The sequence below is a fragment of the Ixodes scapularis genome, unplaced genomic scaffold (assembly GCF_016920785.2).
Source record: "Ixodes scapularis isolate PalLabHiFi unplaced genomic scaffold, ASM1692078v2 PGA_scaffold1__304_contigs__length_218370807, whole genome shotgun sequence".
NCBI lineage: Eukaryota > Metazoa > Arthropoda > Arachnida > Ixodida > Ixodidae > Ixodes > Ixodes scapularis.
Genome location: NW_024609846.1, coordinates 103719406 through 103738522, shown reverse-complemented (window position 1 = coordinate 103738522; position 19117 = coordinate 103719406). Strand labels below are relative to the sequence as shown.

Below are 19117 nucleotides of genomic sequence, written 5' to 3'. Positions count from 1 at the left end.
CTTTAAAATTTGAGTGTGGCTCAATTTCAAGACCGGTCATCATGTTAAAAAAAAAGTTTCCCGATGCTGCCGAGACGTTACCGTAGTTTGCTTGACTGTTTCTACCCTCTCTTTTTACTCTGCTCCTCCTCTCTTTCATCCATTTCCCTCTTGGCACTGTGTTGTGCATCTTGCAATTCTTGCCCAAGCACGCGTGGCCTCGGACTAGGCTCGAAAGGGGTTTGGGCTTTTGCAATAGTCATGTTTATCTTTCCATCTTTTTCTCCAGCGTATGCGCACACTTTATTTTGTGCTTGGTTCTCCTAGTTCTGGTAGTTTAATTTTGTGTGGACTTTGGGGTTCAGAACCGTACGCTGTGCGCGGCTCGCTCAAGGTAAGTTTCGACGTTTTGCACCGGGTCACGTGCCGAGCTTCACCACATCGCACTGGTGTGGTAGGAGCGGCGGCTAAAGCAGGGAAGCATTTGGGCGAGCTTGACGGGTTCGTAAATTTTGCTCACTCTTCTGAACCAACATTTTTTTTATTGGAATTATAGGTGAACCCTTAATTTTAAGGAAGAGTTAAAGGAATAGCTTCAACTTACCTATGTTTGAATGAATATGGTTGTTCCCCACAGCCTTTAAAGTCCACATGAACTGTCGTAAATTGCTCCGTGAGAGTTCCCTCCTATCTCTTCTTTAATCCCCCTCAAGTATCAGGTGAAAATCAGTCCACTCGGAGATGATGGAACTGGTCTTAGCCGAACCCAGCTTTGTTCAGCTGCATTGTATCATTTTCAGCTGAATCGAACTGGGAGCAGTTCCATAATCCAGCTGCAGGCAGACTGATTTTCATCTGGGAGTGTTATTCCTTGTCGCATTTTCCCAGATCATATGATCTTTTGCGGTCCCATGAAAAACACATAAACGGGGTTTGAGTGTATTTGTTGCGAATGTCGCATAGTTTTTCTTTGACGTTTAGCTCTCGCACGATGACGGCAAATATGTGTTCAGGTGGTGAACCACGTGACCAACGACATGGAACGGATCTTTGACGCGGCCATGAACGGCATGTTGATGCTGGGGACGCCAGTGATGTTCCTGCTCACCCTGGTCTACAGCTGCTGCTTGATTGGACCCTGGGCCCTCATGGGCAACTTCATCATCCTGCTCTTCTACCCAATCATGGTGAGCCCTTGTCGGAACTCTTCGCATTTCCTCGGAAAGGGAGCTCTTGGAGGACCCAAACTTCGAGGGCCTGTCCCTCGGGAAAGTCTCTTAGCCATGCTCCAGTTGCCATTTTGAATCTTTTAGAAGGTTCCCTCTAGTAAATAAGCTATGCCTCAGAGTGGCGACTCATCGGCCATGGACGGATGCATGGATATTAACGACTTTACCTCTTAAAACGGGCAGTAGCTTGTGCCACCTAGCCTAAAGACTAAAAATTAAGGTTTCTCCCCCCCCCCCCCCCCCACCCCCCTTCCCTCTCTAAGGCAATTTTCTTTCAATTACATTTTTGTAACTATCACCAGGCAATGGGGGTGATCGCCAAGGAAACCTTTGGATGATCGGGAAAAAAATAATTAAAAGCACGCGCCCCTGCCTCCTTTTCCCCCTGGCAAGGCAGCTTAACATTGTTGCCAGCTGTTCTAAGGTTTATCTGAAATTGCAAGAAATAGCTTTCCGTCCTGCTGAATTGTGGAAACAGTGGACGACAGAGGGAACAGTATCGCCTGAGCTTCTCGGCACCATGTCTAAGGCTTGGGAAGTCACATTTTCGAGTTGTGAGAATTGCCAGTTGCTCCTGCTCTACTTTAAGCACTAAAATTCCTGCACCTTCAGTAGAATCGGGCAATGGAGTGTAGATACTCTAAGCATAGATTATTTATTGGGTCAAGTTGTTCCTATCGGCTTTTACTGCCTCCATGCTTTGTTTGGAATCGCGTTTTAGTTTGGAGAGGTCCCTGGAAAGGTGGAAACATTGCCGAACATGTTTCTGACTTGGGCCGGGTTCAGGTTTGGCAGTGGAAAACTGAACCCTGACTGTGAGATGCTATTGTAAGCTTCAAAAAAACACAGACCAGATTAATTTATGAAGGAAGATTATTTCTGATGAGGTTGCCCAAGCGACAGCTGTCTGGCATCTCAGATTTGTTGGCTATGCTGGATGCATGTTATCCAATCTTTTTATTCAAATGAAATCCCTGATAACTGTGCGACTCTGTTCTTTGACGAAGGAAGGTATTTATATGAGGGATGATTGGGACGTTTTGCTTTTGTTGTCAAATAGAGGAAATGATTATTTATCATCACTGTGCTGATTATTTATCATCGCTGTGCCGGTTATTTATCATCGCTGTGCTAATTATTTATCATTGCTGTGCCTCTTATAACTTATAGGAATATTCTCGACTTGTTTGTTTGTTCGAATATTTTCGACTTGTGTGTTTGAATATTCTCGACTTGTTTGCATTTATCAAAGCCAAGCCTTATTGGTTGTTATGGAGCTTATTTGTGACTACCTAATGAAGCAAGCTTCTTTAGGGCCCATTGCAAAGTGTGCATGCATGCTAAACCAGAAAGACGTGTTAGTGTTGCTGTTTGTGGACTTTAATTTGCTCTTATACAAGTTTCTAAAAACTGACTTGCCTTGTTTTGTCGTCCAAACAGGGGGGAATTGCAGGAATAATTGCCAAGCTGAGGAGGCAGGCAGTCAAGAAAACCGATGCAAGAGTCCACCTGATGGCAGAAGTGGTGAACAACATTCGATTAATAAAGATGTATGCCTGGGAGCTTCCATTCATAACCAAGGTGGCAGGTGAGTTTTCCAGTGATGGGCACTCAGAATCTGAACTCACAAGTGTTTCTTTCCTTTCTTTGCACTGAGAACATGTTTGATACATTAAATCTTGACTTGTATAGTTCTTAGATTTTTTTTTAATACAGTTGTCTTCGAAACAAGTTAGACCAAATGGAAACATCCGCATGCTCGTTGTTAACCACCATTCAAAAGGCTGCCACAACTCCTAGTCTTTAATGATGGCTCATTAAAGCAGCCAGCTAAAACACCCAGTGATGTAGATGCTGCCTTAAAGGGCAACTCCGGCCAAAACTCAAAATGAAATAAATTACTGGTATCGCTGCAGTGACACAAAATACGACCCCAGCCAAAATATTACGTCCGTAGGACGCCGCGTTCTCAACTAATGCCGATAACAAAAATGCGACCCGCCGCGAGCCGCTGCTCCTTAGCGGGCCGCCAGCAGGTTGCCGATCGCTAAAGCAACATTGGGCCGTGATGTCCGCATCGTTCTCTTTTTTTCCTCCGGCCCGGGCGTTGCGCGAAGTGTGCTTTTTTGAGCCGCTACCACCGCTACTTCGGCTTGTTATTTGCGTGTTTAGCCGTTGCTTTTATCTGTAGCCCGTGTAGCTTCGGTATCGCCTTTTGTTTATTTGCTTGTGAGGACTTTATGACTCGTTTTAGCGAGCAACTCGGTGCGCCCAAGACTGCCCAGCTGTTCCTCGAAAGATGCCGAGTACAACTTGTAATGCTGTGGGCTGCTCAAACAACCCGCTGCGCAACCCGGAGGTGCTTTTTCACAAGTTTCCAACGGATTGGAAATTGGAGAAGGTGTGGGTGAACGCTGTTCGGCGAGTGGACTTTAGACTTCGGCTTTTACGCGCCCGTGGAAAAAAGAACGAAAAAAAACCCAACTTGTACAGCCCAGCACACGTGTGTTCGGGCGCCGCGGCCCACGCCGGAGAGCCTCAAAGCTTCGTGTCTGGGACTGACCCGCAGCGTGAAAGCGAGAGTGCCCCCAGTACTGTGCGTCACTGGCAGCGCGGCGTAGAGCAACGCCGCTCCATTTACGGAGCCCCGATGTCAATTTAGGCCTAGTGACGAGTACGGAAGACCGCACGCACGATGACAGCCGCCGAGTACGGCACCGAACGAGTTTATTTGTTTTCCAGTCGCTAGCTTTTGGGTATTCAAGCGACGGCATAGAGCACGCACGGCAGTGGCCGCCGAGTACGGCACCGAACGAGTTCACGGGTTTTCCAGTCGCTAGCTTTTTAGTATACGCACGAACTCTTGCTCTATATGCTGTGGATAACTACCACGAATACAGAATTAAAACAAAATCAGCGTGCTTCCTATCTTTAGGCGGCTAGCGCAACAGAGGTAGGTGGCGCTCGGCCTGCGTACTCGTTGAACGAGAACGATCCTGACGTCACGTTCACATAGCGGCCGATTTCCAGTGTTGCCGGGGCCTCGAGCGGCTAGTTTCGGTTTTGTTGGCCGCATCCCAAACAAAACTTTGAGGCGTCGATATCTTTAAAACTACGCACAATAACGAGAAAAAAATTACACCTTGCAATTCAGGGACGCCTGACTGCACTAAAAACAGTCATAATCCCAAAATCGAAAGTATGGACTGGAGTTGCCCTTTAAAGGGCAAACCCGGTCAAAAACAAAATCAGAATAAATGACTGGTATCGCTTTAGTGGCACAAAATATGTTCACAGCCGAAATAGCCGTGCACTCCACTAAAACCGATTTCAAAGATGCAGTGGGCAGCAAGCAGGTTAGCTCCAAGTCAAGGAACACTGGCGCAGCACCCCGTGACGTCATGTCACGTGGTGGAGCTGCAGTTGGTTGTACCGCGTACTGCAGCACCACGTTGTTGTCATGTCGTGGCTGTACAGCTGATGATCAGTATTGCCATCCCCCTAGCTGATAGGTTTGGTTCTGCCGTAGGTGCCCGAGACCAAAATGAAGCCGTGGTATCTAAAAAACTACACTCAGGATGGAAAAAAAAAAAATATATATATATATATTATGCTTTGTAATTTGGGGACACTGCTTTAGCTAAAAACAATCATAATCCCAAATTCAAAAATACTGACCAGAGTTTCCCTATAAAGGTGCTATCAACCTCACATTCCTTAGCTGCCTCGGTCGCTCCGAGGCGGAGCGCCGGCCTAGGGATCTCTGGGTCACGGGTTCAAATCCTGGCCGAGGTGCCTGCATTCTGACGGAGATTTTGGTGGAATGTCCAAAGATTCCCGAGTGGTCAAAGCAAATCCTCGATCCTTTGTCGGTGCACGCCAGACGCTCTTTGTTGGTTTGGGGGTCGTAAAACCCCCCAATTTAGTTCCACTAACCTCACTTGCCTTCCGTCGTCGTTCTCCGCAGACGTGCGCGGAGGGGAGCGGAGCATCTTGGTGCGTGGCAACTTCCTGCAGTCGCTGTCGACGACCGTGACGCCCGTCATCCTGATCATGGCGACGGTGTCCACACTGCTCGGCTACGGGGCCAGCGGCAACGAGCTGTCGGCCTCCCGGGCCTTCACCATCTTCGCCCTCTTCAACGGCATGGGCTTCTCCATCGGTACCCTTCCCTACGCCATACGGGCCGTCACGGAGGCCAAGGTGGCGCTGCAGCGGATGCAGGTGTGTTCTCCTCGTCAGCCAGGGCGGTGTCAGTTGCGAACGCCTTTGCCGTGGTGCCTTTAAACGCATCTCCGACCGGTATGTTTACTGCGTCCAAAAAGCGGTCCCTCGATTTCCGCAAGACGACGTCGCGGAAGTGTCACACCGTTGCCGGCCGCGGTCTTGGCGGTGTTGCAGCAGAGGCGGTGGACGTGGCAGACGCCCGTTCTGCCGCGGGTCGCTCTCCAGCTGGACGGTCCACGGAAGCTTCGGCAGCCGGGAGTTGGGACGCCGCGACGACGGCGACAGCCGCGTTTGCTCATGCTTTTTGCTGCAACTTCTACTACCAACTGCCAGGATTGCGATGTTTGACGGAATAACACTCCGGTTTTTGAGACGTCATTCATTGCCGCTTCGGGACCACTTTTGATGCGTGAGCAAGTTAGGACGGTGAAGACGCTAGGTCGAAGGCACGCTCCAGGCACCATACTTCCACTTGGCAGCGTCGGAACGATGGAGGTGCCACACCCGAGGGGACGTTGGCAGGCCGGCATACGGCAGTTGTTGGGCGGTTGAGCAATAAAGGAGGACGTGAGATTCATCTCTGTGCTGTATTGTGGTTCTTCTGTAGGTTGTCAAATACGAACGTGCACTGAAACGGATGGGGCTAACCGCTCATTCACACTGGAAGCTGATCCGCGTTCGCAAAGCGGTTGCGAACGCGGTTGTATAAAGATCCAGGGCAATTGCACGCGCACTCGATGACCTCAGGTGCGCGTGCAATTGTACTGGATCTTTATACAACCGCGTTCGCAACCGCTTTGCGAACGCGGATCCGCTTCCAGTGTGAATGAGCGGTAAGGGAGGCCAAATGTGGCTGCTTTTAGCCTCGTCCGTTTCAATGCTCGTCCATGTCGACGACACCTGAAGGGGTCGCAGTACAGTGCAAGGACGGATCTTATGTCTTCCTTTATTGCTTGTATATTGTTACTGAGTGTAATTTTCTGTGTTGTCCATCGCAACATTAGAACAGATTGTTAGTCGGCCCCATGTCATCTGCGCGCACATCGTCGTCATCGTCGGTGGGTTCTGGCACGTGCCTCGGCCGCGCCGGTACACAATTTCCTTCTTGGTCTTTTGAGGGATGTTTCTTCCGATGGTTCATTTTGCTAAATAATCTTGCCACATTCCCTTAAAGGGCCCCTGAAAAGAAAAATGTGTTTTTTAAACTATCTAGGAGGGACATGCGTGTCAAAAAATAAATTTTATGCAAAAAAAAAAAATTTAGAGCAATATTGACGGCGAGAGAAATATTTGAAATTCTGTGTGCAAAGTCCATGACATCATGAATTGGTCATTTGCTCTTTCCACCTCAACGTGAAGGCAAAGCCAATCCACCTAGAAAAGAGTCAAGGTACAGGCTAGCTGGTGGAAGTCAACCATTTCGTCGTTTACCCTGAGATTGGGTTTTTTTTTGAAGAGCAGAAGTAACAGAAAAAACAAACAGGTCTCAAACTCAGCTACAAGTTTATTTCCAATCCACCTCTCCTCCACATGCCCGAAATGCCAAGAGAGAAAACAATTAGAAAGGAGATGACCACCAACTAAATCGCGTCTCGTGCCGTTAATATTGCTGTAAAAAAAATTTTTTTGTGTAAAATTAATTGTTTTATCACAAGTGTCCCAACCAGACTGTTAAAAAAAAATTCTTTTACTTTTCAGGAGCCCTTAGTAGTGCCAGACAGTTTTTTTTTTCGGTGTTGTTGCCCGTGTTCCCTTTTGCACACGCTCAAAATTGACGCCAAAATCACAGCTCCCCCGGAAACATTAAAATCAAATGCATTGGCGCTTTTTCATGTTCATGCGTGGAGTCTCATCACCTGGTCGCCAGTAGCTTCTGTTTTCATCACCCCTGGGGACATGTCTGGGCAGAACTCTGATGCGGGCAAACATCTATGCAAAACATCACTGAACATTTGCACATTTTGAAAATAAAGATTGAAAATGAAGTGCGGCGGTTAGACCAAAACCCAGGCAAAGATGGAACGTTTTGTGAATATTGCTGCTGATGATCCCATCCACTGAATGGTCACAACGACAGTCGGAAAAGTATTCAAGCCTGGCGTGCGCTTAGGCCCGCTTCAGACGGAGCAATTTCACCCAGCAACTTGACGTCGCAACACCAGCAACACAGGCCGCCCGCGTTCACACGCAGCATCGAATTGCTCCAACCTGCCATCATCATCATTAAATTTGATTTTCTTTCACTATTTAGACTGCCAGCTACGCGCTAAAAACGTGTTCTTATATGTTTGAACGGCGTTGAGAATACTAATTTTTCTGAAAATGTTTATTTCCAAAAGCGATCCATTTCAAACCAGAACTAAGTCTTTAGCTGTCATCATCACCACCACAGGGGTGTCACGTGAAAATATTGCGTCCCTGATTGGCTGCAGCCACTTCAAACGTCTTCGAATTGCTCCGAGTTGCTCGCTTGTTCGAGCCGGACCCGATCTCAGCAATTCGCGTCGAACTAGGGAAAGCTAGGGAACAACCCGCCAGCAACCTCAAAATTGCTGGAAAAGTTGCCCCGTCTGAAGCGGGCCTTACATGCCTTGATAGCTTGAAGCTCTGGGATGCCGTTGTGGCCGTTGGCCAACGTAAGATGTTCATTTCAGGCTCAGGTAGTAGTTCTGGGGGATGTGGCGAAAATGTTGCTTGTTTGTTCGGGAGGTCGGGCAGGAAGATCTGCGGCTTCAGGTGATCCAGCCGCGATTTTATGGCTACATGAAATGCCGGCACTGAATGTGTTGCAATACTGGCCTTACAAATAAAAATTTCTAAGTTGCAGTACTACTTTTGATGTTTATAGTCTATCAGTGAAGTGAAATCTTAGATAAGCTTTCATAATAGTGACAGCACACAATTTACTTTCTAAAGCGAATTGGAATGTGAACACGTAAAAGAACAGAGCTACAGATATTTTTAGATGGATCTGTCTGAATCTACTCGAAAGAAGTGCCTTATGTTACCGGAAAGCAGCACTTGCAGCACAGCCAGCATGGGTGTCGCTTTGCTGCAGTGTCACCACGTTGTGGTGGAAATATAGTCAATGGACGTAAACTAGTATGTGGTGGCAAATTCTTAAAATATTATAATATTAGTTTAGATTGTTCTTATTTCAGAAACATTGGAATATTAAATTCAAAGGTTGTATCGCATGGCAGTATTTATAAGCGGATGTTTTGAAGTTTTGAATACTTTCACATTCAAAATGAATAATGATGTATTTGATTCAGAGGTTGAATCGAATAGCATGCTCATGTCAGAAATTGCAATTATTTGGAAGTATAGAATATTTATATATGCCTATGTAAAACCTATTTTTACAATTTTATTTTCCCATCAGAAACTGCTAGAGCTGGACGAGGCCAAGATGTGGTCGAGAAAAGTTGACGAGAGGGATCAGCGTTTTGCCGTGACCATCTCCGATGCCACCTTCACCTGGCAGAGCGTTCCAGCCAACGTCAGAAGCGTGGACATTGTCAGGGAGAGGTTCAAGGTACATAAAACAAACTTAGGAAATGGTGTTTTTTCGTGACCACTTCCAAAGCCATCTTATACATCTCTGTAAAATAAAATCAAGTGGCTGATCTTTGTTGTTGATCGAATGCCTGGTTTTACAGAAGATCACGTGTACTAGGTCCATATGCGCGGCTCCGAGATATTTTATTTGTTTACCCGCTAGACTGATCACCTGAAGTTTCTGCGATTCCCTTCGTTCTTTCTGCACAGGGTGTACAGAGCTCGAAGCCAAAGCACGGGAATGTCTGCAATGGGGACACCAGTGAAAAAGCGCTCCTGGAAGAGGCCAACGGCGAACCAGAGGAAGCCCTGCGGGACATCTCTCTTCACATAACAAAGGTAATCAGCAGCCGCATTAGTGGGACTGGGACAACATTATTAAACTGCCAGATACATGAAATTAATTTTTTACTACTAATGTGTTAGTTTCGTTTGGAACTAGTACCTTTATAGAGGAAACCTTTTAAAACCTTGCTTGCTCACAATAGTATTAATCACACCATAGCAAGGTCATGGGAGAGTGTCAGCAACGGAGCGCAGCTGGTGTGCCAACACTCCCTCCCCTCTACTGCAGAGGAATGAGGGCCGCCAAGTAGTGTAGCAACCGCACATTAGTACAACCATCTAGTAAGCTCAGACGATCAGACCGCATGCGTGATGGCATTTCAAACGAAATGATGCAGTGCCCCTAAAGAAGAGGTGCACGGTTGAAGAAAAGTTCCTTATACATTCATAATTCCTTCGCCACGTGTCACCTTGAGCCACTATGCTAACCTCTTTTTATCAAATGAACCTAAAAAGGTATATTTTCTTTTCCAGGGCTCTCTCATTGGTATTTGTGGTAGAGTGGGCAGCGGCAAGACCTCGCTCCTGAATGCCCTGTGTGGAGAGGTGAGCGCTTTCTCAGTCCTTGGGAAACTGATGCTGCTTTGTCTTGTGGTTCACGTTTTGATCTGCTGAAAAAAGTCAACAGACTACTTTTACGTTTGCGTAAACATACGTTGTGACAAACGGACTCGTATGCTTGCTGTGTGAGACGAGCTTTTATATGTCATCTCACTTTGCTGCTTCAGTAATTGTGCTGAAAACTTTCATCCAGCAAACTACTAGCAGTACTGGTTCTAAATTAATAGCAGTACTACTCTACTATGCTTCCAACAGCATTAAGGCATTTAACACATATAATGCTATTTTCTTGTAAACATTGCTTACAATTAAAGTGGCAAATCCCAGTTTCTTATGATGCACTGCACGCAGACAAAAGTTATTTTTACTCAGAATTATGGGGAAAATGTAATGCACCAAAACAAAGTTTGGATATGCGCCTAGTTATAGATAGGGATGCCGCAAACTTTTTTCGAGCCGAAGGTTCGACGATCTAATCAGGCGGTTCGAAAGGTTCGAAAGATTTTGAATTTTCGAACTTTCCATATCGAGAAATTCGACGGAAGTTGAATTTTTGAACTTATTAAACTAAGAAGTTTGACACTTTTCGAAATTTCGAACTTATTACACTGCAAAATTCGATGCTTGTCGAACTTTCGGACTTGATAAACTAAAAAATTCTATAATTTTCTAACTTTTGAACTTCTTGCACTAAAAAGTTTGAAGCTGTTCGAACTTTCAAACTTCCTACGCTAAGAAATTCAATAATTTTCTAACATTTTAACTTAAATAATTTAAAGAATTCGAAAATTGTCGAACTTTCGATTCCTGAAAAGTCAAAATTTCAATGAACTTCGAACCTTTAGGGTAAAAGTTCGAAGTTTGTCGAACTTCGAAAGGCCGGTGGGCGGTTTCATTTGGATTCAAGCAGTGAGGTACATTCGTAATTTTTTTTTTGCATTTTTACATGCGGTGCTGCATTCCTTGCAAAAGACGATGCTGTTTATTTCAATCATCTGGCATGTTTGGGTTTAAAGAAATAGATTCCCGAAGGAGCGAGGAAGGATGACGGGTTTTTGACAATTGTCGTTTGTGCCATATTTGAAGCGCGCTATAGCTAAAGCTATTTATGGTAGGGATGTTAAACTTTTTAACAATGCTCTATGTATAGCCTAGGAAAGTTTCGTCTTAAGATATGATTATTGGTGTTCAAGGCGAGTTTCGAAGAAATATCCAAACATGTATCTACGGGCAATTATGCCCTAAACTTAGTAATTTTTTTCGTCTAAATTGTTTGAGGTTATGGCGCACCGTGCATTCACGAGGGCGCCCATCAAACCACTGTGCCATCTTGGCCGCGAGGCAGCTATGTAGCTGCCTCGCCTCAGGCACGATCACATGGTCGTGTCGCCGCGGGGTCGATCGGGATCTCGAATTCGGCTCCCGACGTGCCGCTTTCTCTCCTAGCCACTGGATGGCGCTGCAGGCGCCCCGTGGTGGGCGAGGAGGTTTCTCCTCGCCCATTGATCGATATATACTCGGTAGACAGGGGGCAAAGGGCCTTTTAGAACTTCGGGTTTAGATTAAGTGTTTTGTAGCGTTGTTTTTGTATTAATAAACGGGGAGCGGAATCCCGCTCCCGTGAAAGAACCAGGCTGGATTCGGGTTGTTGACGGACCACGTGGGAAATGGTGAATCGGTGGCGGTACGCTAATTCCTACAAATTGTAATGTCGCGTGTATTTGTAGTTTAGGTTGAGTGTTCTGTAGCGTTGTGTTTTTGTACTAATAAACGGGGAGCGGAATCCCGCTCCCGTGAAAGAATAAGGCTGGACTCGGGTTGTTGACGGACCACATGGGAAGTGGCGAATCGGCGGCGGTACGCGAATTCCTACAAATGCGCGTTAAGCCAAAAGCTAAACACAAAGAAGGCCCCCAGGCCTCGTGTCCCGCGATATCCTAGATCCGGTTGCCACCCACCTGCCTGCGTCTCGGTCTCGTCTGAAGTTCTAAGAGACCCTTCGCCCCCTGTCTACCGAGTATATATCGATCGATGGGCGAGGAGAAACCTCCTCGCCTGCCATGGGGCGCCTGCAGCGCCATCCAGTGGCTAGGGGAGAAAGCGGCACGTCGGGAGCCGAATTCGAGATCCCGATCGACCCCGCGGCGACACGACCATGTGATCGTGTCTGAGGCGAGGCAGCTACTTAGCTGCCTCGCGGCCAAGATGGCACAGTGGTTTGATGGGTGCCCTCTTGAATGCACGGTGCGCCATAACGTATCGCATTTAAATTAACACCACAAACAGCACATATCATTAACATCTGCAGAACACGAAATAATGTACAGTACATATCAATACAATAATGTAAAGTACATATCATTACCATCTGCAAAATACAAAATAATTGCTCTAGTTCAGCACATTATAAAAAAAAAAATTTTAATTTTTTTTTTTTGTTTGACGTTTTTGGGACGTGTTTCTTTTGCCTGTACACATTTTGGTAGGAGAAACTTGTTTCGTAGTTCTGGGCCTCTGAATATGCAAGAATACCACACTTCTGGTGGGTTCTTGATAGTTTTTGTTTTTCTCCAGCTTTTTATTTCTGCTTTTATTGTTATGTTTATTTCTTTATTATTTTTTACCAATGGCACAGTTATTTAGGTAGAAAAGACATAGCTTTGAACGTCCGAACCACCGAGGATGTGACGAGTAGTGCCTTCTGACAACGAGTTTCTAACAATGACCATCTACGCAATCTTTTATGCAGTGATCAAGAGCGACAGTAGCTATACATATGCATAAATAATTTCAGATTAAAATAAGCTCGACCATGCCGTCTTTCCCGTATTGTTTTCTTTAACAGTCCGAAATATCTGGGGAAGGGGAAAGACTAGAGCCCCCCCCCCCCCCCCCCGTTTTTCCTCTTCCGACGCCACTGGTATGGTAGAACGCACCTCGACCTCAAGTTGTGTCAGCTTCTGTGTTTTTTGCTCGGTGTTTCTTTCATCCCGGGAAATAAACCTCCAAAGCAATTAGAAACTAAAAAATTGTCAAGGTGCAGGCGAGCTGGTGTATGTTGATCATGATGCAAAATCCCTAGACTGGGAATGAAATTCCCAAGGAATAGTGTAAAAAGAAAAAAAATGGGGAAAGGACAATGTCTTAAACTCAGCTGAGTTGAGTTTGAGACGTTGTCCTGAGCTGAGTTTTCGGCTGAGTTGAGTTTGAGACGTTGTCCTGTCCCCTTTTTTATGCCTTACACTTTTTCTTTCAAATTTCATAGAGCTGAGTTTGAGGCATTGTCCTGTCACCTTTTTTCTGTCTTCTTACACTTTTTCTTTCAAATTTTATTTCCAGACTCAGGATTTTGCATCATGTACAAACTACCGTATTTACTCGCGTATAGGTCGACCTGTTTTTCAAAAATCGCCTCATCAAAACTGGGGGGTCGACCAATACGCGAATCCCGGTATTATATTTTTCAACTTTTTTTTTTTTTCGGGGGTCCCGAAGTTAGGGGGTCGACCTATACGACGTATCGACCAATATGCGAGTAAATACGGTAACTAAACTTACGATATGCCAGCGTCATTCGGGCGGTGTTCGATCGGATTACTACCAGCGTGCGAGGGGGTAGGGAGGCAGTTTGCCAGATCGCTTCAAGGTTTTTCTGAGCCTCAGCCACCTGCCTTCCCCTGGCCGTTTTGAACTGGATGACTATCGTTAAACAGTGCGTTCGTGTTATCACTACCGCGTGATGCACGTTAAAGACCCCCCCGGGCTGGCGGTCACAATTACTGATCTATGGTCACACGTCACTCTGCACTGGCAAATATTCCAGCACATCCGGGACACTCGTCGTCTCATTTAATTGCCTGACCAACTTCGCGCAGTCTAAATATCACACCCGAACTTGTCTAATCCTGATTTTGAGAAAACCAGTGAGGCGTGAAAACGTTACTTGAAACTGAAACTGTGGTGGAACATGAAAACCGGACTTCGAACTTTGCGCACTTGTACTTGAAATAAATTCAAAACCTTCGAAGTTTTTTTTCCTTTTTTTTTTTAGTTTAGCCCTAAAAGAGAACCGGAACCTTCAAACTTTTCAAACTTTATATAGAAAGAAACTTGAAATCTTCGAATTGATCAAACTTTATGTCCATAAGAATTCGAAACATTCAAATTTTTCGAATTTCAGATCCCAAGAAGTTCGAATTATTCGATTCTCTCGAATTTCAAGTTAGGAAAGTTCGAAATCTTCGAATTTCTCGAACCTCAAGTTAAAAAATATTCGAAATAATCGAACCCAAAATTTTAGAAACCGTGAAAGCTTCGAACATTTTGAATTCAAAACTCCACGATTTTTGAAAGTTGTGAATTTTTCGAATTCAAACCTCTGTACGGTCGAAAATATCAAAACATTTCGAATCCGAACATCAGTTCGGCTCGAAAATATTGAAACCTTTTGATTTCGAACCTAGGGTGGTTCGCGGCATCCCTAGTTATGGAGTATTCAGAATTTTAACAAAAGTAAATTTCAGTAAATTCATAATTTTCAATAAAAATAAATTCCGAAAAACATCCTCCGAATCTAATTTATACAGTAAAACCTCGTTATAACAAAATGGGATATAACAAACTAATGGATATAACAAAGCAATCATAATTCCCCTTGCTTGCTAATAGGGAAGAAATGGACATTGGCTATAACAAACTAATGGTTATAACGAAATAATTACAATCGCTCCTTCAACTTCGTTATAACGAGGTTTTACTGTAGTAACCCCCAGAATCGCAAAAAAAGGGGGCAGATACTGCTACATTGGTTGAGCTAGTGAATGATCAATTACTTTTACTGCTCATTAATTCTTCCTCATTCATCATTGTGCAAATGCCGTGTCTTGCAAAGACATTTTTCAGTGAAAAGTGTTTTTTCTTATTGCAAGACTAAAAGGCTTGTATCATCAAGGCATATCTTAACTCTTTGGGACCCCTTCTTTTTTTTAAACAGATGAACCTGCTGAAAGGCGATATTGATGTAAATGGCAATATTGCCATTGCAACACAACAGGCCTGGATCTTCAATGCTACAATCCGGGACAACATCCTCTTTGGTCTGCCCTATCTCAAGTCAAGGTGAGGATTTCTCACCCACTGATTCTTCGATGCTTTCAAGGAATGCCATATAACTTTGTTTCTTCATAGAATGCTTTAGATCGTTTGAGGTATAGACCGACATGCGGCGCGGCTCTGTTTACCAACATGGCCGGAAGTCCCTGCATGTGCAGAAGCCATGTGGGCAGAAGCGGCCAGGCTCTCCATGTTCTCGCCATTACGTTGTGTGGCGTGCGCTTGTTGTTGACGTTGTAGGAACACTTCTAGATCTCTTTGTGCGTTGTATTTCCTGCCAACGTATGTCATGTGTTGTGCCAGACTATTTGAGCTCGCTGCTTGAGCCTGAACGACAGTGGCATCGAGACAAACTGTAAGTGGATGGCGTTGCCTTCGACGATCCGTACACCGTAAACAAGGACTGCTGGAGTTCCGACGTGAAGTTTCTGCCATTGACGTCGATGGCTCACGTCGTCGTTTATTTAGTTTTTTCGCCAAGCCAGTTCACGGCCGACACGGTGCAGGTGTACAAGTCTCTTGAGACGGTTTCCGCGCTGGCGGCGTGATCAGCAGACTGGGGGTCTGCGGAAGTGTCAAGTTAAGGTATGATATTTTTCTTATCTTCATGACTACAAGGCACGACAAGCGGTAATGCTTTGTCCATTTTGCCTCCTGCTTGGTGGCACAAGCGTTTAGCCACCGACGAGCGCTTGGCCGGTGCTTTGTGTGGCCGGTGCTTTGTGTGCGAACACCGTGGGAACAAAATCTGGGTGGTCTCAATCAGGCGACGGTTTCCCTGCACATAAGCAAGCCTCGGGACGGAGATTGAGATGGAAGCCACACTTGCCTTCAAGAAAGTGCTTGCGACACAAACGGTCATCCGCGCGAGGTGACCACACTTTTCGATCCACAGATATTATGCACCTTCTGCGCCTTTTAGAGTCCACCGGAAACTTATGGAAACTCGCTCCACTATTTTTTCTGTACCTTTCAGCACAATTAATGGCTACACAGCTTTGCGGCATGCCGAAATGCTATGACACCCATGCCAAACATGCGCCCCTTCTGCCCACACCACCCGGCTCCGTCACGATCGCAGCGCCGCCGCAGCTCCACTACGTCAAGCCCACGTGTCGGTCTATACAAACAAGCGAGCGTAGAGGAAAGCAGGTTCTTTTGCACTTAATTTTTGGCTTGTTTTACTTTGACAAAGCATGAATCTCATACCTATTTCTTTCACATATTTTGTAGCAAGGCATTAAGATGAACTAGTTGGTACATGTTTTATGAAAGGCTATACTGCATTAAAATTGATGGAGGACTCAAGGGGTACATATTTTGGGTTTGTTTAGTGTAAAGAACACTTTTTCTTAGTGCTGTCAAATGCAACAAACATTCTGAATGTTAATTATATGGATGATTAACCTAAGAGGTATAGGCTTTACCTGAGCATCTTGTAAGTACAAGTATGCCTTCCTGCCTGCAGGTATGATGCTGTCCTTGATGCTTGCTGTTTGCTTCCAGACCTGGCACAGTTCACCTCTTCTGATCTCACTGAGGTGAGGCTTGTCGTAGAGGGGTGCTGTTCTTGATTGAGGGGCAAGCACATTGACCTGCGACATTTGAAGTATAACTGTTGAAATTTTTAACGCGCAGCATTCTTTAGCTACCTCTATCACGATGCATCTGGCCACGTAACAAAAGGAGGAGCTAAACCCACACCGTGCTTATACGGAGCAGTGTAACGCACTCCTCCACATTCACACCCTCTTCAAAGGGGGCAGAGAATGCATGTGCACTTAGTGCTCGCACCCGGTAGCCTGCAGCGCAAGAACCTAGACCCGTGCCGCGCGTACACGGAGTGGTAGTATGCACTCTTTCACACTCGCACCCAGGCTATGAAGCAGTCACTCAAAGCCGATTTCGAAGTGGTGTGCTGCAGTCAGTGTTGGTGCTGCGATACCATTTGTAGATAACTTAGGACAGCGAGATGCCAAGGATCATTACGGGGGATTTCAACGTGGACATTTCAAACCCTGCAAATCACTGGTTCTCACAATACGTGAAGAAGGCCTTCGAAATGACACTAAACATAAGAGACGCAGTGCCAACAAAACAACATGGCAGCGTTGTCGACCACGTGTTCACTAAGGGAGTCAACAAAGACACTTCTAAGTATGTCTCATACTTCACTTTGCACTAACCATTGGTCTCGATACTAGCAATCAACAACATCGACAGCTTGGATCAATGAAGTGTTTACTCAAATTTGTGTTGTCATATTCATAGTAAGTTGTGGTGTGGCTTCCTGGCATCATAACAATATCTGGCCTCTTCTCGTAGGTGACGTTGTGGGTCTTCATACACGATGCTTCACACATCGTAGACAAGCGGCGTAGCAATTTCCGCAACATTTTATTTCACGCATAGAAAGGAAGGGGTTTTACGATTGGGCATTAAAAGCCACATAGTGTTCTGTTCGAGCATTTTGCATTTCTACTGCACGCTAGGTTTGTTCTTACATATATACAGTGTATATACCGTATTTACTCGCAGAATGAAGCACTTTTTTTCGGAAAAATCGATGCAAAGTTGGGGGGGGGGGGGGGGGGGGGGGGGGCGTTCATTACGCGAAGTAAAATTTTTGCGTCCGTATTTACTCGCATAATGAACGGTCCTTTTATCCTGAAAAAACGAAGTAACTTCTTATCTCTTTGCGCGCGGCGCCCGACCCCGTAACCAAACTAAGCTGTGCAAAAAAAAAAAATTTTTTTCTTTTAGTTTTTTGGGGTTTTTTAATCTTTTTTGCCGCCTTTTCCAAGCTGTTTTGTTTGCTTAGGCGTCGCTTAGGCGAGGGCTTTCTGCTTATCTTTCTTAACTCCTTGGGCGCGGCGCGCGACGCACGACCTCAGTGAGGGTGGGCGCAACTCAAAACCTGGAGAGCGTTTGCAATTTAATGGCGGCGCCTGAGGGAGAGGATTCGAGAAAGGACATGCGCCAGTGTTGCCTGCACGAGAGCAGGCGCCCGCTCTGTTGCAACTCTGTTGCTCCATGCGCCTTTCCTCCTCTCGCCACCCATTGCAAGCAACGAGCGCGTCGGCGCAGCCTCTCTCGCTTCCTTCTCGCTCCGAGAATTGCAAACGTCGAGCGGAGAAAGCAAAGTTGCCAGACAAGCAGCAACGTCCAAGATGGCGGAATTTACCATTTTTCGCGTTAAAAAAATACTTAACCTATCGCAACAAAACTGGTGGCTATGGAAAAGTAATCATTTATACCTTCTGTAAATTATTCAAGCCCCTTAATGGGCTTTTATGACCCGAGTTAGGAAAGAAAACGACCCTTTGCCCCATAGACTCCCAGCAAAATTTAGCAATTAAATGGCGTCCATGTCGCGTGATCGCCGATCTAGCAGTTGCACCCACCCTCACTTGAGCCTCCCTAACCTCCTTGCGCGCGGCACGCGACCCCCGATAACCAAACTGCGCTGTGCAAAAAAAAAAAAGCTTTGTTTTGTTGTTTTTTTCTCTCTTAGTTTCATGTTTTTTTTTTGTTTGCCGCCTTTTGCAAGCTGTTTTGTTCGTTTAGAGCGCTTCTCTTTCTTACCTCCTTGGGCGCGGCAGCGCGCAAACCCAAAGTCCAGACTGCGCGTGCAAAAAAAAAAAAAAGCTCCTCTCCATGTTTTTTTTTTTGCTTCCGTTGGATCTTTGCGAATTTTTTTTAACGCCCTTTGCAAGGCGTTTTGTTCGCCCACGCTGCTCATGCATTCGCGACCTCGCTGCACCAGGATAAAAAAGTGTGTTCATTTCGCGCGCGTGGGGGGAGGGGGTCAAAATTTTGACGTCCCAGTTGGGGGTGCGTTTATTACACGAGTGAAAAAAAAGTCGAAATTTTGAGAGCCGACTTGGGGGGTGCGTTCATTACGCGAGTGCGTTCATTGTGCGAGTAAATACGGTATGTATCATTCAATCGCTTCCTTCAAACTAGCATGGTCCACCAGGAGATTTTTTACCACAATTTTTAGACACACGCAATTTATTACAAACTTGTGCAAGTGTTGCACAAGAGGGTAGCCTGCTGCACAAGCTACAATTTCCCTGAACCTTTTCTCCAAGCAAAGGTAC

General features: G+C 45.6%; 1 protein-coding gene across 3 annotated transcripts in view; it reads left to right on the top strand.

Moving 5' to 3' along the window:
* Positions 1 to 19117, top strand: part of LOC8036206 (multidrug resistance-associated protein 5) — a 127602-nt gene that overhangs the window by 52084 nt on the left and 56401 nt on the right. For all 3 annotated transcript variants that reach the window (XM_029991964.4, XM_029991963.4, XM_029991965.4), the window contains 8 exons: positions 993 to 1166; positions 2649 to 2796; positions 5176 to 5432; positions 8821 to 8973; positions 9207 to 9335; positions 9816 to 9887; positions 14896 to 15020; positions 16483 to 16555. In XM_029991964.4, coding sequence (XP_029847824.3) covers positions 993 to 1166; positions 2649 to 2796; positions 5176 to 5432; positions 8821 to 8973; positions 9207 to 9335; positions 9816 to 9887; positions 14896 to 15020; positions 16483 to 16555 — 1131 coding nt within the window. The remainder of the gene's footprint in view (positions 1 to 992; positions 1167 to 2648; positions 2797 to 5175; positions 5433 to 8820; positions 8974 to 9206; positions 9336 to 9815; positions 9888 to 14895; positions 15021 to 16482; positions 16556 to 19117) is intronic.